Below are 21,146 nucleotides of genomic sequence, written 5' to 3' on the forward strand. Positions count from 1 at the left end.
GTGTGCGATGCCCATGCGGAATGTGTACATTAATGTAATGAATTGTCTGTTGTCTGTGTGGTGTACTGAGAAGTTGAAACTGACGAGTTGAAGCTGATGAGTTGATGATTGTGATGAGTTGTTGATTGTGATGAGTTGATGGTTGTGATGAGTTGATGACTTTGATGAGTTGATGATTGTGATGAGTTGATGAGTGTGATGAGTTGTTGATTGTGATGAGCTGTTGATTTTGATGAGTTGATGATTGTGATGAGTTGTTGATTGTGATGAGTTGATGAGTGTGATGAGTTGATGATTGTGATGAGTTGTTGATTGTGATGAGCTGTTGATTTTGATGAGTTGATGATTGTGATGAGTTGATGAGTGTGATGAGTTGATGAGTGTGATGAGTTGTTGATTGTGATGAGCTGTTGATTGTGATGAGCTGTTGATTGTGATGAGTTGATGATTGTGATGAGTTGATGAGTGTGATGACTGATGACTGGTGATTGTGGTCACAGGCGGTGTATGTCACCTCCACACTGCCCTACCTGGTCCTCACCATCTTCCTCATTAGAGGACTCACTCTGAAAGGCTCTGTGGATGGGATTAAGTTTCTCTTCACTCCTGATGTGAGTAACACACACACACATAACACATACATGTACATACAGTACACACATACAGACACTCACACACACACACACACACACTCACACACACACACACACACACACACACACACACACACACACTCACAAACACACACACACACACACACAGAATTGTGCAAATGTCATGAGAATTGTCTTCATCTGAGGATTCAGCATACATCTTAAAACTGTGTGTGTGTGTGTGTGTGTGTGTGTGTGTGTGTATGTTTGTGTGTGTGTGTGCGTGCGCGCAGATGAACGAGTTGGCGAATCCAACGACCTGGTTGGATGCAGGTGCTCAGGTGTTCTACTCGTTCTCTTTGGCATTCGGAGGGCTCATATCTTTCTCCAGCTACAACTCTATACAGTAAGTCTCCACCCACCCATCCACCCATCCACCCATCCCTCTATACAGTAAGTCTTCATCCATCCATCCACCCATCCCTCCCTCTACACAGTAAATCTCCACCCACCCATCCCTCCCTCTATACAGTAAGTCTCCATCCATCAATCCCTCTGTTAGTGACCACTCTGGCACTGAGGTAGTCATTACCACCTAGTCCAGTCTGATTTGCCCTGTAACAGAGACCTGAAGACAAACACTGATTGACACACATTGACTCAGTGCTTCACTGATGAGTGGGGCTTTTGTCCTATGGACTCACTGTCTTTGTTCTGTTCTGTCTTTCAGTAATAACTGTGAGCAGGATGCTGTGATTATCTCCGTCATTAACGCATTCACCTCCGTGTTTGCTGCCACCGTCATATATTCCATCATAGGCTTCAGAGCCACAGAGAGATTTGATGACTGTTTGGAAGGGTAAGACACACACACACACACACACACACACACACACACACACACAGACTGCAGCTCACACACACTCATCACCACACGCTTCCCATTACTCAGACTTTCCATCACCTCTTCAACTCTGCTGACCTTACGTTGACCCGCACTCTGTCAATTATTCTGGGTTTCACTGAAGGTTTCACGGAAACAAAACGTGACAGTCTTCTTTATTTTAGCATTTCCTTTCTCTGAATATATTAGTATTTATCAGACTTTATCAAACCTTTATCTTTCAGAAACATCCTGGCATTATTAAACACATTTGATCTCCCAGAGGGAAACATTACCAGCAGTAACTATGAGGAGGTTCTCCAGACTCTTAATGCAACAAACTCTGATGTCATCGCCAGCTTAAACCTCAAAACATGTGACCTCAATACCTTCCTCAGTGAGGTACAAAACCACACACACACACACACACACACACACACACACACATACACACACACATATACACATACACACATGCATAACATATACATAAACAGATACTTTGGGAATCAGTAAGGGTAACTTGCTACATGGCTACTGATTAACTTAACAACTTGTGTTTTTAAAGACAATAACATTTATAAACATTTCTATGTGGAAAGTAGTGTTGTCACACATGGCCAAAGCATTGTTCTGCCTATAGGACAGTGAATGATTAACTGATTTGTATTTACCAGTTTAGTTTATTGATTCTCGTCATTCTCTCTCTCCCCCCCTCTCTCTCTCCCCCTCCCTCTCTCTCCTGTGTGTGTGTGTGTGTGTGTGTGTGTGTGCGCAGGGTGTGGAAGGCACAGGCTTGGCTTTCATCGTATTCACTGAAGCGATCACTAAGATGCCTCTGTCTCCACTCTGGTCCGTCCTCTTCTTCATCATGCTCTTCTGCCTCGGCCTGTCCTCCATGTTTGGGAACATCGAAGGTGTCGTGGTGCCCCTACAGGACCTGAATATCTGCCCGAAGTCGTGGCCTAAAGAAGCCATATATGGTCAGACATAGTTCAGATAAATGAGGGTTTGGTTGTATTCAAATTCTTTGACTAAGAAAGCCATTCGAAATCGCCCTGACCTGCCCCGTTCTTCAAACAGTCAAAATAAATATTTGAGCCAAATGATGATTAACTTAGTATTGAAAACTTGGAGCAGTTCTTGTGTTTTATTGTCAGTTATTCCGTAGCATTCTTGAATGCCCGAATGCCTGATTGCTTAAGGAGTGTTGGCTCATTCTGTGTAATGATTTGGTATATTATGACAATTGAAATGAATCAGTGTTGGACAATACGGTGTTTTGGCTAAGCAACACATTGAGTCTAGCTAACAATGAGAGGTTTTGGCTTGGCAGTAGGCAGAAGACAGCCACTCAACTGAACTTTGGAGTCAAGCTGAATTTGGAAAGACAAGCCTAAAACACACATTATGTCTTAGTAAAATCATTTAAAACATGGTTTTCTCAAACCAAACCATTCACTGGACACTAATGCTACTGCAACTACTACTACTACTACTATAACTAACAAGAATAATAAGAATAACAGTAATAGTAATTACTAGTAACAGTAGAGGTAATTAGGGGTAACAGTCACACAGTTAACAGCTGTCATACCAGTAGCAGTAGCAATGCTTGTTGCTTTAGTCATCCTATAATCTTGCAGTGGAAACCAGTCTTGTGAAACCTGACTCTTATTCTTATTCATTCATCTTTCATCTCTTGTGCACTGAACGTGTTGTTTCAGGGATTACCTGCCTGGTGTGCTGTCTGGTCGGCCTGATTTTCGCCCAGGGCTCTGGGAATTACTGGCTCGCTCTGTTTGACAACTTTGCCGGATCCATTCCTCTCCTCATCATTGCTTTCTGTGAGATGTTTGGTGTGGCCTACGTTTATGGCATTGACAGGTGGGTTCATATTTCCGTGAGTTGTTTGGTGTGGTTTACAGTTATGGCATTGACAGGTGGGTTCATGTCTCTGTGAGATGTTTGGTGTGGTCTATGGTTACGGCATTGACAGGTGGGTTCATATTTCTGTGAGATGTTTGGTGTGGTTTACGATTACCGCATTGACAGGTGGGTTCATATTTCCGTGAGTTGTTTGGTGTTTGGTGATGTTTCATTGATTCATTCATTCATTCATTCATTCATTCACTCTGGTCTGTTTTGAAATAACTTTTATGTACCATTTATACTGATGTTAATTTGAGAACATTCTGAGTGCTCCTTTTGAGCTGGGACTCTAAGCATTTTAATAATTCAGTTTAATCCTTTCAAAAGCATGTCATGCACAGCTCTGGGTATGGCAGAGTTTGCTCTACATTATTTCATTTGTTTATCCAAATGAAAGGAACCATATTCATTTCTTTCATTCACAGTGAGGCTGTGGCGTGACAGATGGGGTTAATGCTCTGTTCTGGTTCTCTCTCAGGTTTAATGATGACTTGAAGTTTATGATTGGCCACAAACCCAACATCTTCTGGCAAGCCACCTGGAGGTTCATTAGTCCTGTCCTGATGCTTGCCATCTTTGTCTTCTACTTTGCCACCACTCTCACCAAAGAAATTTTCTACATCGCCTGGGACCCAGAGTCGGTAAGTCCACCTGGAGAGTTCTCTCACAGGCATATCTAATAACCCCTGTCATATCTGACTGGATGAGGGACACACGCACCGATTGGCCGAGAAGCACATACAGTTGTTTGCAGTTCTTAACATTTTTTGACATTTGGACCTTTCCAGTCCATTTCCTCAAAGTCAGAACCGTTAAACAGAGTTAAACAAAGTTAAACAGTTAAACAGAGTTAAACAGAGTTAAATAGTTAAACAGAGCCAAACAGTGAAACAGAGTTTAACAGAGCCGAACAGTTAAACTGAGTTAAACAGAGTTAAACAGAGTTAAACAGTTAAACAGAGTTAAACAGAGTTAAACTGAGTTAAACTGACTTAAACAGAGTTAAACAGAGTTAAACAGTGAAACAGAGTTAAACAGAGCCGGACAGTTAACCAGAGTTAAACAGAGTTAAACAGTTAAACAGAGTTAAAGAGTTTAACAGAGTTAAACAGAGCTCAAATGTATATGAAACATCCCATCATACATGTGCTTTCCTGTGTCAATTCTTCTCTGTACCAGGAAAACTTCCCTACACTGGAGGAGAAACCGTATCCATCATGGATCTATGTCATAATCTTCATCTTAGCTGGAATTCCCAGTCTGGTTATACCGATCGGTGCCATTGTCCAAGCCATCCGCCTACGCTGCGGTAAAAAGGAAGATGAAAATTTACGAGTTGACGGACTGGACACCATTTCATATAAACTTCACCTTCAAGATGAAAAGTCACGGGTGTAAAAGACCATTACACTCATCCACCTGCCAAAGAAAACAACGTGACAGTGATGTTATACGGTTTATATTTCATTTATATAACAGCAGTGGTTATACTAGTTCTGTGTTCATCGAAGGAATTTTTGGAAAATTGTGGATTTAATTGCAAACTAAAATCAAATCTGCTTTTGTACTGCTCAATTTCTCTCATATTCCTGTTATAAAGGCATTATTCTGCTGTTTCCACTGCCTGAAGGCACATTGCTGTAGTTTGTGTGATGTCATCAGCTGTCGTTATTTTAGTTTTTCCCATGTTTTATCATGAACTGAGTAGTTGTAAATTATACATTTTTAAGGAGTTCCTAGAATTTTAAGATTTGTTTGTTTGTTTTTCAAAAATATATTTCTTCTCTTCTCTGCCTCTTTGTGAAATGCCCTGAAAAAAAATCCACATCATATTGTTGTGATAATTATGTGTATTGCTAAACTTTTTTTTTTTATAGTAGGAGGATGAAAATGAGTTGTTTTATTTAAGTTAAACTTTCTTTGTACCAGTGCATTGTGTCACCATTTCAATGAGTATATTTGCTTTTAAATGAAACTGTAAATTCAGGGCTTTAAATGAAACTGTAAATTCAGGGAAAAATTGCTTGCTTGAACATTTGTGACATGAGAATCAATTCTTCTTTTAATAGCTCAAAACAAAAAAGATCATAAACGTTCTCCTCTTTCGATCTTCTTTACAGGTTTGAAGGTTTCATGTCACGGACAGTGTAATTGTCATAAAAATCTCTCACATCCGTCCAGAAATAAACCAAGAAGGGTCACAAACAAAAAATGAAAGATTTACAAACGTGCAAACACCTGTGCGTGATGTTTGGCATTTCTGAGAGGAAAAGGTCAAAATTTGACATGGTTGCAGTTCCTTTTTGTGCCCCAGAGGTCACTGTTTTCCTTTTTTAATATTCATTTCCGTCTTCAGGATCATGTCATGGATGTCATTTCATTGAAATATAATACACAAACACACTGATATAAAGCAGTTACGGTTACGGTTATGGGTCTTCATTTCCTCGGTGTTTCGTGCAGTTATGAAAGACTCATGTATTGGATGATGCTGCTGTCCAGAGTGTTTATGCTATCTTTTCATGAGTGAATGGTGCCATTCAAAATCCCCTTTGTTACACTCACAGTAATGAGTTATCAGTTAACTCTGGAAAACACACACTTCCCGGAGCAAAAGAAATTAATCTACATTTCAGCAGAGGGAGGGATTTCTAATGTCATATGTTTACAGTTTGTTTTAGGCCTCAGAGTCAAACAGTCCCGCCCAAACCACAAAGCTCCTCCCCCCGACTCAAACCCGAAGAGTAGAGTGGAGAAAAAAATATCAAGGCCACAGTGTAGGCAGTGACTTTGAATGACTTATAAAGGAAATCGGAGGACAGTGGTAAACAGATGCTGAAATGGAGGCTCCAGGCAACAGCAAAGCTTCTGAGGAGTCTCAGACGGAGGGGGCCAAGCCCGGCGATGAGAGGCCCAAATGGGACAATAAGGTCCAGTACCTGCTGACCTGTATTGGCTTTGCTGTTGGTCTGGGCAATGTCTGGAGATTTCCCTACCTGTGTCAAACCTATGGAGGAGGTAAGGTTCCTCATTCTTTGAGTGGAATAGGGATGTAAATACAAATGTATGTATGCGCTGGAAATAGCTGTTACTCTCTGAGGCTTTTACACAGCTGGTTGCGAGGAAGGAACTTTACCTCATGCTTGCTCCATTCGACAGGATGTCATAAGCTCATATGTGTCTCTCTCTAAGATGTTTTGAATGATTTACTACTCTTGGTTCATGGCTCCATCAAATACTGATCTCATGTACTGAATCCACAGTGGAGATTTGTCTCAGACAGTTGACTCAGTTAAGTTCTCAGTTCTCAGACAGTTAAACCAGGTAATTCAGCACCAGTCAGACAGTTCACACAGGCTGACCCAGCCTTGGGATGTGCCTCTCAGACAGAACGCAACATGACAGCAGATCAAGCCACACACACTGCCTTTCACTAGCAAATAACGCACAAATGGACTGATTTTAAAAACAATAAGATTAATTATTTATAGGCCAGTAAAACAACTGTGATTGCTGTCAATATGATTGAAGAACATGTTGACAAGACAGACAACGCTGTGATGAACTGTTTTTACCCCGTCAGCATGGAGGAGAGGTGATGACATTTCAGTTACTGCACTCTGCCCCGTATCAGAGAGTCACTGGGCATCCCCTTCTCCAGCACAACACTCACACTGTACAGCGGGATGACTGGCTACACTCCTCTGTTTTTACTTCATTAACCAGTAAATGGGTTCAGAATATGGTTCGGGTTAGGCATAAAGTAGGTACAAACTGATAGATTTGCATTTGTGAATAGAAGATAGCCACACAAAGCTCAGTTTAACAGCTAAACAGTTCTGCACTATGCCCCTTATCTGTGAGCTAGTTATCAGCTGAGCTACATTAGAATACAATATATACACTCTCACACACACACACACACACACACACAGAGGGAGGGAGAGGGAGAGAGAGAGAGAGAGAGAAAGGGGGCGAGGGAGACAGTGAGAGAGAGGGAGAAGATTTAGTCATGAGACTAGTAACAGTCAGTTGCTATAGTGTAGGTGACTGTTTTATTGCCAGGCATTCACCTGGCCTTGTCATTTCTCACATACAAACAGTGGAGAGAGGACTGTTCTGCATCCTCCCAGGGCATTTTAGACCCAAATGCACCACTGCATATATTACATCAGAGCAGAATGTATTTAAAATAATATCGTAAAGATGTCAGTGTTAAGAGCGCATGTGTGTGTGTGTGTGTTTGTGGGGGCTGTGTGTGTGTGCGTGCGTGGTGTGTGTGTGTGTGTGTGTGCGTGTGCGCGCCTGTGTGTGTGTGTGTGTGTGTGTGTGTGCATGTGTGGTGTGTGTGTGTGTGCGTGTGCGCGCCTGTGTGTGTGTGCATGTGTGGTGTGTGTGTGTGTGTGTGTGCGTGTGTGGTGTGCGTGCGTGTGTGTGGCATGTGAGTGTGTTTTTGTGTGTGCGTGTGTGTGACTGAAGTGTTTTTGTTTTTGTTTCTTTTTAACCAGTTCTGAGGTTTCCTGACAATTTCCTTTTAAATACGTAGCAGGCTGAGGTCAGGGCTGATGTGTGAGAACCACACTTTAAGAGATCAGAGATTACTCAACATCCAAACAGTACCTGAGCAAACCGGCAGTTACTTTCACTTTGTCAAATAAGACACAGACAAACAGCATACAACCTCTGTCTACATTATTTTTAGATGATTCTTCAAACCAAGCCTTATTCTAACCTCTACTGAGTTTGACTTCCTTTGACTCAATCATAGTCACTTTACAAAAGGAACAAAAGAAAAGAAAAGAAAACAAACCTTCTAATAACTTCTCTCCAGCTCTACCTGCTGCCCTTATCATGGCCGAGCCCTCTGTTGTGTGGAGAAGAACCGCAGGGCCAGGCTCAGGATAATGTTTTGAGCGTTCCTCTTTGAAATTCGTGGTTTGTGGTTCTCTTTGCCCCTGACAGAGCGCCAGTTGTGATGCTTGCTCTCAAATTGTAAAAACACAACTGACTCAGCGGCACCAGGCGACCCATGCAGACAGCAGGAGACTGCTGGGTGGATCATGAGGTGCACACAGTCTGTGCTGTAGTGTTCAGAGGCCTTGTCCTCCTCTGCTGAGAGAGTCAGACATCATGTGTCACCTCCTGTTTGTTATAGCACTGTAAGGACTCATGAGAAACACACAGGAATAAGATTATTGTTCTTTGAAATGTTATGTTTTGAGTTTTTCTCAGAAAAGTCAATGATTTTTCAGGGTGTCTTTCACAGTAAGGGTAGAACTGTAGGGTAATCAGTAAGCTCAGAGAAGGCACATAATTTGACCTGAAATATTCAGGAGGCAGGATTTCTCATTTAGCCATGTAACTCTAGCCAATCGTCAGAGCCGTGTAACTCTAGCCAATCATCAGTGCCGTGTAACTTTGGCCAAACATCACAGCCGTGTAACTTTAGTCAAACTTCAGAGCCGTGTAACTTTAGTCAAACATCAGAGCTGTGTAACTGTAGTCAAGTGTCAGAGCTGTGTAACTGTAGTAAAATGTCACAGCCGTGTAACTTTAGTCAAACGTCACAGCCGTGTAACTGTAGTCAAGTGTCAGAGCTGTGTAACTGTAGTCAAACGTCAGAGTTGTGTAACTGTAGTCAAACGTCAGAGCTGTGTAACTTTAGTCAAACGTCACAGCCGTGTAACTTTAGTCAAACGTCAGAGCTGTGTAACTGTAGTCAAACGTCAGAGCTGTGTAACTGTAGTCAAACGTCAGAGTTGTGTAACTGTAGTCAAACGTCAGAGTTGTGTAACTGTAGTCAAACGTCAGAGCTGTGTAACTGTAGTCAAACGTCAGAGTTGTGTAACTGTAGTCAAACGTCAGAGCCGTGTAACTGTAGTCAAACGTCAGAGTTGTGTAACTGTAGTCAAACGTCAGAGCTGTGTAACTGTAGTCAAACGTCAGAGTTGTGTAACTGTAGTCAAACGTCAGAGCCGTGTAACTGTAGTCAAACGTCAGAGCTGTGTAACTGTAGTCAAACGTCAGAGCTGTGTAACTGTAGTCAAACGTCAGAGTTGTGTAACTTTAGTCAAACGTCAGAGCTGTGTAACTGTAGTCAAACGTCAGAGTTGTGTAACTGTAGTCAAACGTCAGAGTTGTGTAACTGTAGTCAAAAGTCAGAGCTGTGTAACTTTAGTCAAACATCAGAGTTGTCCAACAGAGGAGCATGTGTGAAGGGATGATCACTTTGTTTGTCGTTAGGGCCCTTTTTGGGAATAACACTATTTATTTAATTAATAATTACTTAAATTATTGACAGGATTTTTCTTCAGACCAGTATTTACCAATGATTTTTGTTTTTTACATTTTGAAAAGTAGTTAGCATATCAAATAATGACATTCACTGGCTGACTGAACAGAAATAGCTTCAGGGTACATCCTGTATTGAGGATCAACAGTAAAAGTTGTTGCTTTAGTTCTGCCTCCATACACATCAAACGAGAGAGAGAGAGGCGCAGTGAAGATACTGCATCTCTCCTGAAACCCTGCAAAAAAAACAAAAAAAAAAAACAAAACAAAAACAAAAAAACCCCACAAGCTGACTTCTTTAATGTTGTTCATTTGAAATACTAAAATATTTGAAATTTAATATGAATTCCACTGTTCATGAGTGTTGGAAATCTGTTGCTAATATCTGAAAATGTAACATTTTGTTGCCTTAACTGACTTTACGTTTCGAAGGATGTGTGGAACCCCTGGGCTCCGAATAAAGATCCGATTGTCTCTCTGACTTTTCCGGCTGTGGTAACGCTGTGCGCCTTTGTGTGCCGCCAGGGGCGTTCCTGATCCCGTACCTGATAGCACTGCTGTTTGAGGGACTGCCTCTGCTTCACATGGAGCTGGCCATTGGTCAAAGGCTCCGCATGGGCAGCATTGGAGTGTGGAGCTCCATCTCCCCTTACTTGGGGGGAGTGGGTCAGTATTTTATAAAGATATTTTATACAATCAAGTGTTACCCATTCTATGTTGGTTATAGTACTAAAAAAAAATGACCTGACACCTGACTGTGTGTGTGTGTGTGTGTGTGTGTGTGTGTGCATGTATGTTTGTGTGTGTGTGTTAACGTGTGTGTATGTTTGTGTGAAATGCATTTTTTTTAAGGTTTGGCATCAATGACGGTGTCGTTTTTGGTGGGTTTGTTCTATAATACTATCCTGGCCTGGGTTCTGTGGTATTTCTTCCACTCATTCCAAGATCCTCTTCCCTGGAAGAACTGCCCTCTCAATGCCAACCACACAGGCAAGTCTCACCCAGTTTACCCACAAACACCCAGTTTACTCACAGACACCCAGTTTACCCACAGACACCCATTTTACCCACAGACACCCATGGGCGTCCATTTCACCCACAGACACACAGTTTACCCACAGACACCCAGTTTACCCAGAGACACACAGGGTTTACTCACTGACACACAATTTATCCACAGACACAAAGTGTATTCACTTCCACACAGATTACCCACAGACACAGAGTCTACTCACTGACACCCAATTTATCCACAGACGCAAAGTTTACCCACAGACACACAGTTTACCCACACACACACAGTTTACTGAGACACAAGGTTTACTCACAGACACACAGTTTACTCACAGACACACAGTTTACTGAGACACAAGGTTTACTCACAGACACACAGTTTACTCACAGACACACAGTTTACCCACAGACACACAGTTTACTCACAGACACACAGTTTACACACACAGACAGTTTACACACACAGACAGTTTACTCACAGACACACAGTTTACACACACAGACACACAGTTTACTCAGAGACACAAGGTTTACTCACAGACACACAGTTTACTCACAGACACACAGTTTACTCACAGACACACAGTTTACCCACAGACACACAGTTTACTCACAGACACACAGTTTACTCAGAGACACAAGGTTTACTCACAGACACACAGTTTACACACACAGACACACAGTTTACTCACAGACACACAGTTTACCCACAGACACACAGTTTACCCACACACAGACAGTTTACACACAGACAGTTTACTTGCAGACACACAGTTTACTCACAGACACACAGTTTACCCACAGACACACAGTTTACTCACAGACACACAGTTTACTCAGAGACACAAGGTTTACTCACAGACACACAGTTTACTCACAGACACACAGTTTACCCACACACAGACAGTTTACACACACAGACAGTTTACACACACAGACAGTTTACTTGCAGACACACAGTTTACTCACAGACACACAGTTTACACACACAGACAGTTTACTCAGAGACACAAGGTTTACTCACAGACACACAGTTTACTCACAGACACACAGTTTACCCACAGACACACAGTTTACTCACAGACACACAGTTTACTCAGAGACACAAGGTTTACTCACAGACACACACTTTACTCACAGACACACAGTTTACTCACAGACACACAGTTTACCCACAGACACAAAGTGTATTCACTTCCACACAGATTACCCACAGACACAGAGTCTACTCACTGACACCCAATTTATCCACAGACGCAAAGTTTACCCACAGACACACAGTTTACCCACACACACACAGTTTACTGAGACACAAGGTTTACTCACAGACACACAGTTTACTCACAGACACACAGTTTACTGAGACACAAGGTTTACTCACAGACACACAGTTTACTCACAGACACACAGTTTACCCACAGACACACAGTTTACCCACACACAGACAGTTTACACACACAGACAGTTTACACACACAGACAGTTTACTTGCAGACACACAGTTTACTCACAGACACACAGTTTACACACACAGACAGTTTACTCAGAGACACACAGTTTACTCACAGACACACAGTTTAACCACAGACACACAGTCTACCCACACACAGACAGTTTACCCACAGACACCCGTTTCATACACACATACACAGATTATGCAGGTAATGTTGGGAGATTCTTACTGTGTTTGCACAGAATATTTGAAAGAATGCGCTGAGAGCACAGCGGTCAACTACTTCTGGTACCGGAACACTCTGAACATCAGTCCGAACGTTGAGAGTGGAGGGACCCTGCAGTGGTGGCTGGTCATCTGCCTGGCCGCCGCCTGGATCATCGTCTACATCTGTTTTATCAGGGGCATCGAGACCATCGGGAAGGTACAGAAACCTCTTACACAAAATCGTTATTTCAGTTAAATACAGAAAAGATTCTATTCTTTTGTATTCTGCTTTCTGTGAGGTAGTGTTGTATATGCACTGGTAAATACTTATTCACATACCATTTATCTTTATATATATATATATATATAGTCCGCTAACCACCCTCCCGCTTCCTCCTCCTGAAAGCCCTTGTAACAGTCGTTTAAACTTGAACTTGTGTGTTTTTTGTGCAGGCAGTTTATGTAACTGCAACATTCCCATACTTGGTCCTTACGATTTTCCTGATTCGGGCTTTGACGCTGCCTGGAGCTTCGGTTGGTCTGAAATATCTCTTCACCCCAAAAGTAAGTCATTCACTGAGCTTGACCTCTCACCCCAAACAGGGGAAGAGAACGGGAGAGAAATCTGGTTAATCTGCAAAGGGAAACAGGATTATGACCCTGCATTGTAAACAGAACTTTCAGAGAGTTGTGTCTGTGGCCGAGATGAAAGAGAAGAGAAAGTAAAGTTGAGTCATAATCAGATCTGACTCCACACATGAATGACAGGGCCCCTCCCAAGTCCCTCTCATCGCTCTCTTAAAGAACAGCATACGTGACAGTGTTAATGAACAGCATACGTGACAGTGTTAATGAACAGCATACATGACCGTGTTAATGAACAGCATACGTGACAGTGTTAATGAACAGCATACATGACCGTGTTAATGAACAGCATACATGACCGTGTTAATGAACAGCATACGTGACAGTGCTAATGAACAGCATACATGACCGTGTTAATGAACAGCATACGTGACAGTGTTAATGAACAGCATACATGACAGTGTTAGTGAACAGCATACACGACAGTGTTAATGAACAGCATACATGACAGTGTTAGTGAACAGCATACATGACAGTGTTGGTGAACAGCATACGTGACAGTGTTAGTGAACAGCATACGTGACAGTGTTAATGAACAGCATACGCGACAGTGTTAGTGAACAGCATACATGACAGTGTTAGTGAACAGCATACGTGACAGTGTTAATGAACAGCATACGTGACAGTGTTAATGAACAGCATACGTGACAGTGTTAGTGAACAGCATACATGACAGTGTTAATGAACAGCATACATGACAGTGTTAATGAACAGCATACATGACAGTGTTAATGAACAGCATACATGAAAGTGTTGGTGAACAGCATACGTGACAGTGTTAATGAACAGCATACATGACAGTGTTAATGAACAGCATACGTGACAGTGTTAACGAACAGCATACGTGACAGTGTAGATGAACAGGATACATGATGGTGTTAATGAACAGGATACATGACAGTGTTAGTGAACAGCATACGTGACAGTGTTAGTGAACAGCATACGTGACAGTGTTGATGAACAGGATACATGATGGTGTTAATGAACAGGATACATGACAGTGTTGATGAAGACTCTGTACACTCATGATTGTTTGCTGTTGGTTCAACACACTCAGTCCTGTTAGCATTTTAGTGACCTCAACAGAAAAGGACACACGGTCATAGAGCCATATAACAGGACATGGAGCCCAGTCACTCAGGTCTGGTGACAGATTCATAGCAGTCAGTCCTGCAGTTCCTGCAGAGTGTGAAAATAAGGTTTACTGGACACATGTCAGTGATGTCAGGATGGTGCAGCTCTTGCTTTCTGACTGAAAGAGGGAGCTCTGTGTGTCTGTCTCCTGACAGTGGCACACACTGACCAACCCGAAGATGTGGCTGGATGCAGCGACCCAGATATTTTTCTCGCTCTCTTTGGCGTTCGGAGGACTCATCGCCTTCTCCAGTTACAACCCACAAAAGTAAGACCGACTGTTCAAAAGTAAGACCGACTGTTCAAAAGTAAGACTGACTGTTCAAAAGTAAGACCGACTGTTGAAAAGTAAGACCGACCGTTCAAAAGCCGTAATGTTATGTTGTTGTAAACATTACATTGCCTTTGTAATACTGGTGGCCAGCTGTGTATTAATGTAATGACGTAGAATTTTTTACTTAAAAAACAAACTGATATGGCTGTTTAGCAGAAGACTTTCCAGGAGCAATGTTAATATTATTTCTCCTTATTTCATATTACATGATGTCATGTGATACACTGTATCTTCTTTTGCTTTAGGAATAACTGTGAACGTGATGCATTAATTGTTGGGTGCATAAACAGTGCGACATCCATCTATGCTTCAATTCCCATCTTTGCAATTCTTGGGTTCAAAGCCAAATCCAACTATGAAGACTGCCTGAATGCGTAAGGTTCTCAGGTTTATACATTCAATTTTAAATTCACAAAGAATGAAGTGTTAAAAAACACTGTATCAGTCCTGTTAGCACTGCATTGTCTCTGTTCTTGCCTGGCATTTTGCAGGAATATTCTGAGCCTGACTAACGCCTTTAGTATTGGAGATAAGAATATAACAATAGAGAATTATCCAGAATGGCTTGGTCATCTAAACTCGACAGATCCAGCTGAGGTTGCCTCTCTCAATCTGAAGACCTGTAATCTTGAAAACTTCCTCGATGAGGTAATAGCATCTTCACACTTATCATCTTATTCACACTTATCATCTTATTCACACTTATCATCTAATTCACACGTATCATCTAATTCACACGTATCATCTAATTCACACTTATCATCTAATTCACACTTATCATCTAATTCACACTTACCGTCTTACCGTACGTTCACACTGGAAGCAGCGAGAGCGTCAAAGCGATCAGAAGTCATCCACGTCGTTCCAAGCGGCGAGGAGTGGCGTGTCGGGGCGCGGCACGTCTTGGGCGGTTTGGGCGTCGGAATGAAGTTGAGGTTCGTTAACATGAGCTAAGAAACGGTTTGGCGGCAACCAATCAGAATTTAGGAGTGCTCCACTCTTGAGAATTCTAGAGAATGCAACCGTGTAAACTTTTGTTCCCACCAAACGTCAGTTTCCAAGTACAGTGGAGGGTTGGTTAATGATCATTGCTGTGGTGGATTGAAAATGTTGAGATTTCATTTAGGATCGATAGCATATTAGCACTTAACATCAACACAAAAGTCACACCACACAAATGGCTTTTAATTAGTTTGTTAAATTGGTTTGTTACCAAACAGTCGTTCCTTTCTTCCTTCACCGATCGATCTCTCGCCTTCACATTTAAAAGATTTGATGAGGTTACTCTGTTAGTGGTCGGTCAGCACAAAGATACCGGTTGACACTTTGAGGCCCCTTTAAAAATAGTTAGCAAGACCAAGCATTCCGAGCGAACTTGTATACGCCTATTTCATCTACGTCAGAGCGTCCACAGTGTTGTTGGCAGGGTGAACAGAGCAAATTTTGACACTCTTGCTGCTCCCAGTGTAAACGTAGGGTCATTCACAATTATCAGTATATAACATCACTTAACATCATAATCACACGTATCAGCATATAACATCACTTAACATCATAATCACACGTATCAGTATAGTATATCACTTAACATCATAATCACACGTATCGGTATATAACATCACTTAACATCATAATCACACGTACCAGTATATAACATCACTTAACATCATAATCACACGTATCAGTATACAACATCACTTAACATCATAATCACACGTATCAGTATATAACATTACTTAACAGCATAATCACACGTATCAGCATATAACATCACTTAACATCATAATCACACGTATCAGTATATAACATCACTTAACATCATAATCACACGTATCAGTATATAACATCACTTAACATCGTAATCACACGTATCAGTATACAACATCACTTAACATCATAATCACACGTCTCAGTATATAACATCACTTAACATCATAATCACACGTCTCAGTATATAACATCACTTTACATCATAATCACACTTAGCGGCATATTCTCTATGATCTTTTAGGTTGTTTGATGCTTAGAGCCCTCCATCTGAATAACAAACTATCATTAGCTTCACGAAATAATTTATTTATTTGTTTACATTTCCTACTAATGTGAAGTGGCTGTATTAGTTACATTTCTAAGTCAGCATTCTGCTCAATCTAAGAGTTTGTGTGCGTGTGTGTGTGTGTGTGTGTGCTGTGTGTGTACGTGTGTGTGTGTGTGTGTGTGTGTGTGTGGGGGGGGGGGGGGGGGGGGGTGCAGAGTGCCTCGGGCACTGGTCTGGCCTTCATTGTGTTTACAGAGGCTGTGATTAAGATGCCAGGATCTCAGGTCTGGGCCATACTCTTCTTCATCATGCTCTTCAGCCTTGGCCTGTCCTCCATGTTTGGGAACTTGGAGGGCGTCCTCACTCCTCTTCTGGACCTCCACATGGTGCCCAAATGGATGCCCAAAGAGGTTTTCACAGGTACACTGGAAAAGTGGACCAGAGGAATGACTGGCTTCCTCCCCAGTACTCCAGCATGGCTCCTTTACCTTGTCTTCTTTTCTAATGAGGTCACTAAAAGGCTAACAGGGCTCAGTGTGTTGGAGCAACAGCAAACAAACATGATATGGATGTGTGAGAGTCTTCATCAAAACTGCCATTTTCTCCATTCATTAAGAGAGCAAAGTTCACAAGGAATAGGATTAGAGAAGGGAGCCATCATTCAGATAGTTGGTTGACCCGCGGCTGTGGAGAACACAAAAAGAAAAGACTGATAACTAAGGTTGAAGCATTAAACTCTGGCTGCAGTTTTTGTTTCGCTGTTTGTCATGAGAATGGTGCTGAGTGATTCATGTAGCCTAAAGCAGAGTTTGTTTCTTTTTTTTTTTTCTTCTCCAGGTTTGATGTGTGCGGTCTCCTTCTCAGTGGCCCTGATCTTTACTCTGAGGTCTGGAAACTACTGGTTAGAGATATTTAATAACTACGTGGGGTCGGTGCCTCTCCTGGTCATTGCTTTCTTCGAGATCACCGCGGTGGTTTACGTGTATGGTATTAACAGGTACGGTGAGCTGACCAACAGACCGTCAAAGCTTTGCCATCTCAACCTGGGCCACTCCTCACTATCAGTTTTGACAGCTACACAATAACAGCTACACAGGCAGTCTCTGGCCGTGTGCGTAGCTGTCCAACGTCAGTGAGGGGTGATAGAGGGTTGTATGAGTTTAAGATGCTCCTGAAAAACAGAATCATGCAACTGGACTGCTGGACTGAGAGGATCATTTAGAAGCGCTGTTTTTGTTCAGTACCACATTGACCTCATTTGAGAATATGTTAAAAGAGCTCGTTCTCCAGTCCTGCGTGTCTCAAGTCATGATGATTTTTGACCCCTCAGTGAATAATTAGAGGCTGATCTGTACCTGAATAGGAAAAGGTGTGTATATTCTTTAGCCAGTCGTGGTGGTTAGCTCATTTGAAGAGCAGGAGGACTGCAGTGCTCCAAGATTTGGACGGCTCTGCATGAGCTGTAATCCTTTATATTTTTAATTTCCTCTCCCAGCCCACAGTCAGTTTGTGACCTTGTACTTCTGATGTTTGGTCTAATCACGCAGGCCTTCTGATGTGTGGTTTAATCTCACTGAAAGTCTGACGTGTGGTTTAATCTCACTGAAACTCAGGATGTGTGGTCTAATCTCACTGAAAGTCAGGATGTGTGGGCTAATCTCACTGAAAGTCTGATGTGTGGTTTTATCTCACTGAAAGTCAGGATGTGTGGTTTATTCTCACTGAAAGTCTGATGTGTGGTTTAATCTCACTGAAAGTCTGATGTGTGGTCTAATCTCACTGAAAGTCTGATGTGTGGTCTACGCTCACTGAGAGTCTGATGTGTGGTTTAATCTCACTGAAAGTCAGGATGTGTGGTTTAATCTCACTGAAAGTCAGGATGTGTGGTCTAATCTCACTGAAAGTCAGGATGTGTGGTCTATCTCACTGAAAGTCAGGATGTGTGGTCTAATCTCACTGAGGGTTAGACGTGTGGTCTAATCTCACTGAAGTTCTGGTTCCGTGTGGTCTTGCGTGTGTTTAGGTTCAGCGACGATATTGCATGGATGACAGGCCGAAGACCTAACTTGTACTGGCAGGCGACGTGGAGAGTCATCAGCCCTCTCATGCTGCTGGTGGTTTTTCTGGCCTACGTGGTCGTCCAGGCACGGGAGACACCCAGTTACACCGCGTGGAACCCAAACTATGTAAGGCTCTTACCATGCTAATGCTAACTGCTCTATGTAAGGCTCTCAGCATGCTAATGCTAACTGCTCTATGTAAGGCTCTCAGCATGCTAATGCTAGCTACTGTATGTCAGGCTCTGTATGCTAATGCTAGTTATTATATGTCAGGTTCTAAGCATGCTAATGCTAACTGCTCTATGTCAGGCTCTCAGCATGCTAATGCTAACTGCTCTATGTAAGGCTCTCAGCATGCTAATGCTAGCTACTGTATGTCAGGCTCTGTATGCTAATGCTAGTTATTATATGTCAGGTTCTAAGCATGCTAATGCTAGCTACTATATGTCAGGCTCTTACCATGCTAATGCTAGCTACTATATGTCAGACTCTTACCAAGCTAATGCTAACTTCTGACTGTCAGACTCGTCTTCATGGAATTCAGACTTGTATGGAATTGCACATTCCAGTAATCTAAGGTGCTCTTTAAACCAGTGAGACATGTTCTGATCGTGTCCATCTGAAACCCCACAGGAGGAGTTTCCAAAGCAGGAGACGTTGGAGTATCCTGGCTGGGTCTTTGCCATCTGTGTCCTGCTGGCAGCTGTTCCGTGCCTGCTCATTCCTCTGGTCTCGCTGTACAGATTCATTCAGTTCCTGCGAATACGCCTGGCCCGCAAACGCATGCCAAACCCCTACGAGAATGAGCGCCACATCCCTGAAATGTAGAGGAAGATGCCTGGGTCTCCCTCACTGCAGGACAGAGCTGTTGTTGTTCATGGCTTTGTGTTCTGTTCCTTATCTTTATGCTTTTTTTCTTTTTTCAGTTTGTGTTTTGTCTTTGTGCTTTGTTATACCACTCCTCTCCCATGGAGAGCTTCAGTCTGTAACTGTGTAAAAGAAAAATCCTCTAAGATCTGAAGATATTTCACATTATGATTCAGTTCTACTGCTGCAGAATGCAGTTGTTTCTCACTGGAGCCAAAGCTTCGTGAATATGAGTTGATTTATAGAGAGGACATGCTTTCTCTGTGTTTGTACTGCTACAGTGTTTTCATAATCCAGATTAAAAATGAAGTAAGTCAAGTGCACTGGAAATTTTTATCTCAGTCTTTTTTCTGTGATCAGTCTTCTCAGCAGACATCATTATCGGATTATTTTAATATCCGCTTGGAAGGATGAGCTTTTTCCATTTCTCATACCTTCATCCTGAAAACACCCACTCTGTCTTCAGGTTCTTTATAATCTGACAGAGATACATACGAGTCTTTGTAATCTCACACACACACACCCCCCCCCCCCCCCACACACACACACACATATATATATATATATATATATATATATATACACACACACACAAACACACACCCACACACACACACACATATATATATACATACACACACACACACAAACACACACCCACATATATATATATACACACACACACACAAACACACACACACACACACACATATATACACACACACACACAAACATATACACACACACCTACGTATGTATGTATGTATGTAAGTGTGTATGCATGTGATAAAGTCTATTAAACTGTGTTTCTGCGTTTCACACCTTTGCATTTTGTCTTCAGCGTGTTTGTATTATTTGACTGACAACGTTATCACCTGGGTTGCTTAGGCGCCGATATTGACAACATTTATTGAATAAGAATAATAAAGTATTGAGTCATCACATATTCCACTGTTTTTCATCATCTCAGAATGTTTTTTTTTTTTCTGCATGACTGCTTAGAACACACAGAGGTGAGGCAACGGGCCACCTGTTCACACTACCCTCCCAGTGCCTCTGACAGATATCAGCTTGTTCAAAGGAGAAAAAAGAATGTGAATTGTTTTCCCACAGGCCAAATCATGAACAAATACAAAAGAAATAATAAAGAAAGTGAATTGTTTTCCCACAGGCCAAATCATGAACAAATACAAAAGGCTCTCAGTCTTTTCATGGCTCTGGGAACATTTACTGATAAGGAAATTAAAATGACACTCATACTGCTAACCTTACACGTTTCCTGACATGGTGGACTGCATGACCAGCCTGGGCGAAATATTCGTGGTGAAAAGGAACGCCGCAGAGACGTGAAGAAGCTAAAACTTTACTGGGACTGTTAAAGGACACAGTAAGATGTCAGTGACATTATTCTAGGTTATGCCCAGAGCCTTCATACGTGTGTTCTCTGACATACGTCTCTGTTTTCCTGACTGGTGCGTGTGTTGAGAAGATGAACACAGTGGAGGTCGAACGGCAGAAATAAAGCAGCAGGTCTAATATGTGTCTGCTCTCCCCTGTGCTGTTGTCTCCGGTTTTACACAGCTCAACAAAACAGCAGCATTTTCACTTTCAGAGTTCATACATCACACCCTCAGTGTTTCTGGTGTTTCTCTTGTTATGGGGACATCTGGGCAGAGATCTGATACTGAATAATAAC

At 42.1% G+C, this 21,146-nt stretch overlaps 2 protein-coding genes across 2 annotated transcripts in view; both read left to right on the forward strand.

Annotated features, from left to right (window-relative positions):
• slc6a19b (solute carrier family 6 member 19b) overlaps positions 1–4,806 on the forward strand; it is a 10,646-nt gene extending 5,840 nt beyond the window's left edge. The window contains exons 5-12 of the mRNA XM_030783272.1: positions 501–611; positions 887–999; positions 1,324–1,452; positions 1,722–1,878; positions 2,255–2,459; positions 3,204–3,363; positions 3,887–4,049; positions 4,588–4,806. Coding sequence (XP_030639132.1) covers positions 501–611; positions 887–999; positions 1,324–1,452; positions 1,722–1,878; positions 2,255–2,459; positions 3,204–3,363; positions 3,887–4,049; positions 4,588–4,806 — 1,257 coding nt within the window. The remainder of the gene's footprint in view (positions 1–500; positions 612–886; positions 1,000–1,323; positions 1,453–1,721; positions 1,879–2,254; positions 2,460–3,203; positions 3,364–3,886; positions 4,050–4,587) is intronic.
• A 1,442-nt stretch (positions 4,807–6,248) lies between these two features.
• LOC115819771 (sodium-dependent neutral amino acid transporter B(0)AT3-like) lies at positions 6,249–19,411 on the forward strand. Its single transcript, XM_030783273.1, has 12 exons — positions 6,249–6,426; positions 10,225–10,365; positions 10,552–10,689; positions 12,408–12,589; positions 12,826–12,936; positions 14,307–14,419; positions 14,731–14,859; positions 14,977–15,133; positions 16,739–16,943; positions 17,361–17,520; positions 18,547–18,709; positions 19,217–19,411. Exons 1-12 carry the CDS (start codon positions 6,249–6,251, stop codon positions 19,409–19,411), a joined length of 1,872 nt encoding a protein of 623 aa, XP_030639133.1.
• Positions 19,412–21,146: the final 1,735 nt, after the last annotated feature.

The sequence above is a fragment of the Chanos chanos genome, chromosome 8 (assembly GCF_902362185.1).
Source record: "Chanos chanos chromosome 8, fChaCha1.1, whole genome shotgun sequence".
NCBI lineage: Eukaryota > Metazoa > Chordata > Actinopteri > Gonorynchiformes > Chanidae > Chanos > Chanos chanos.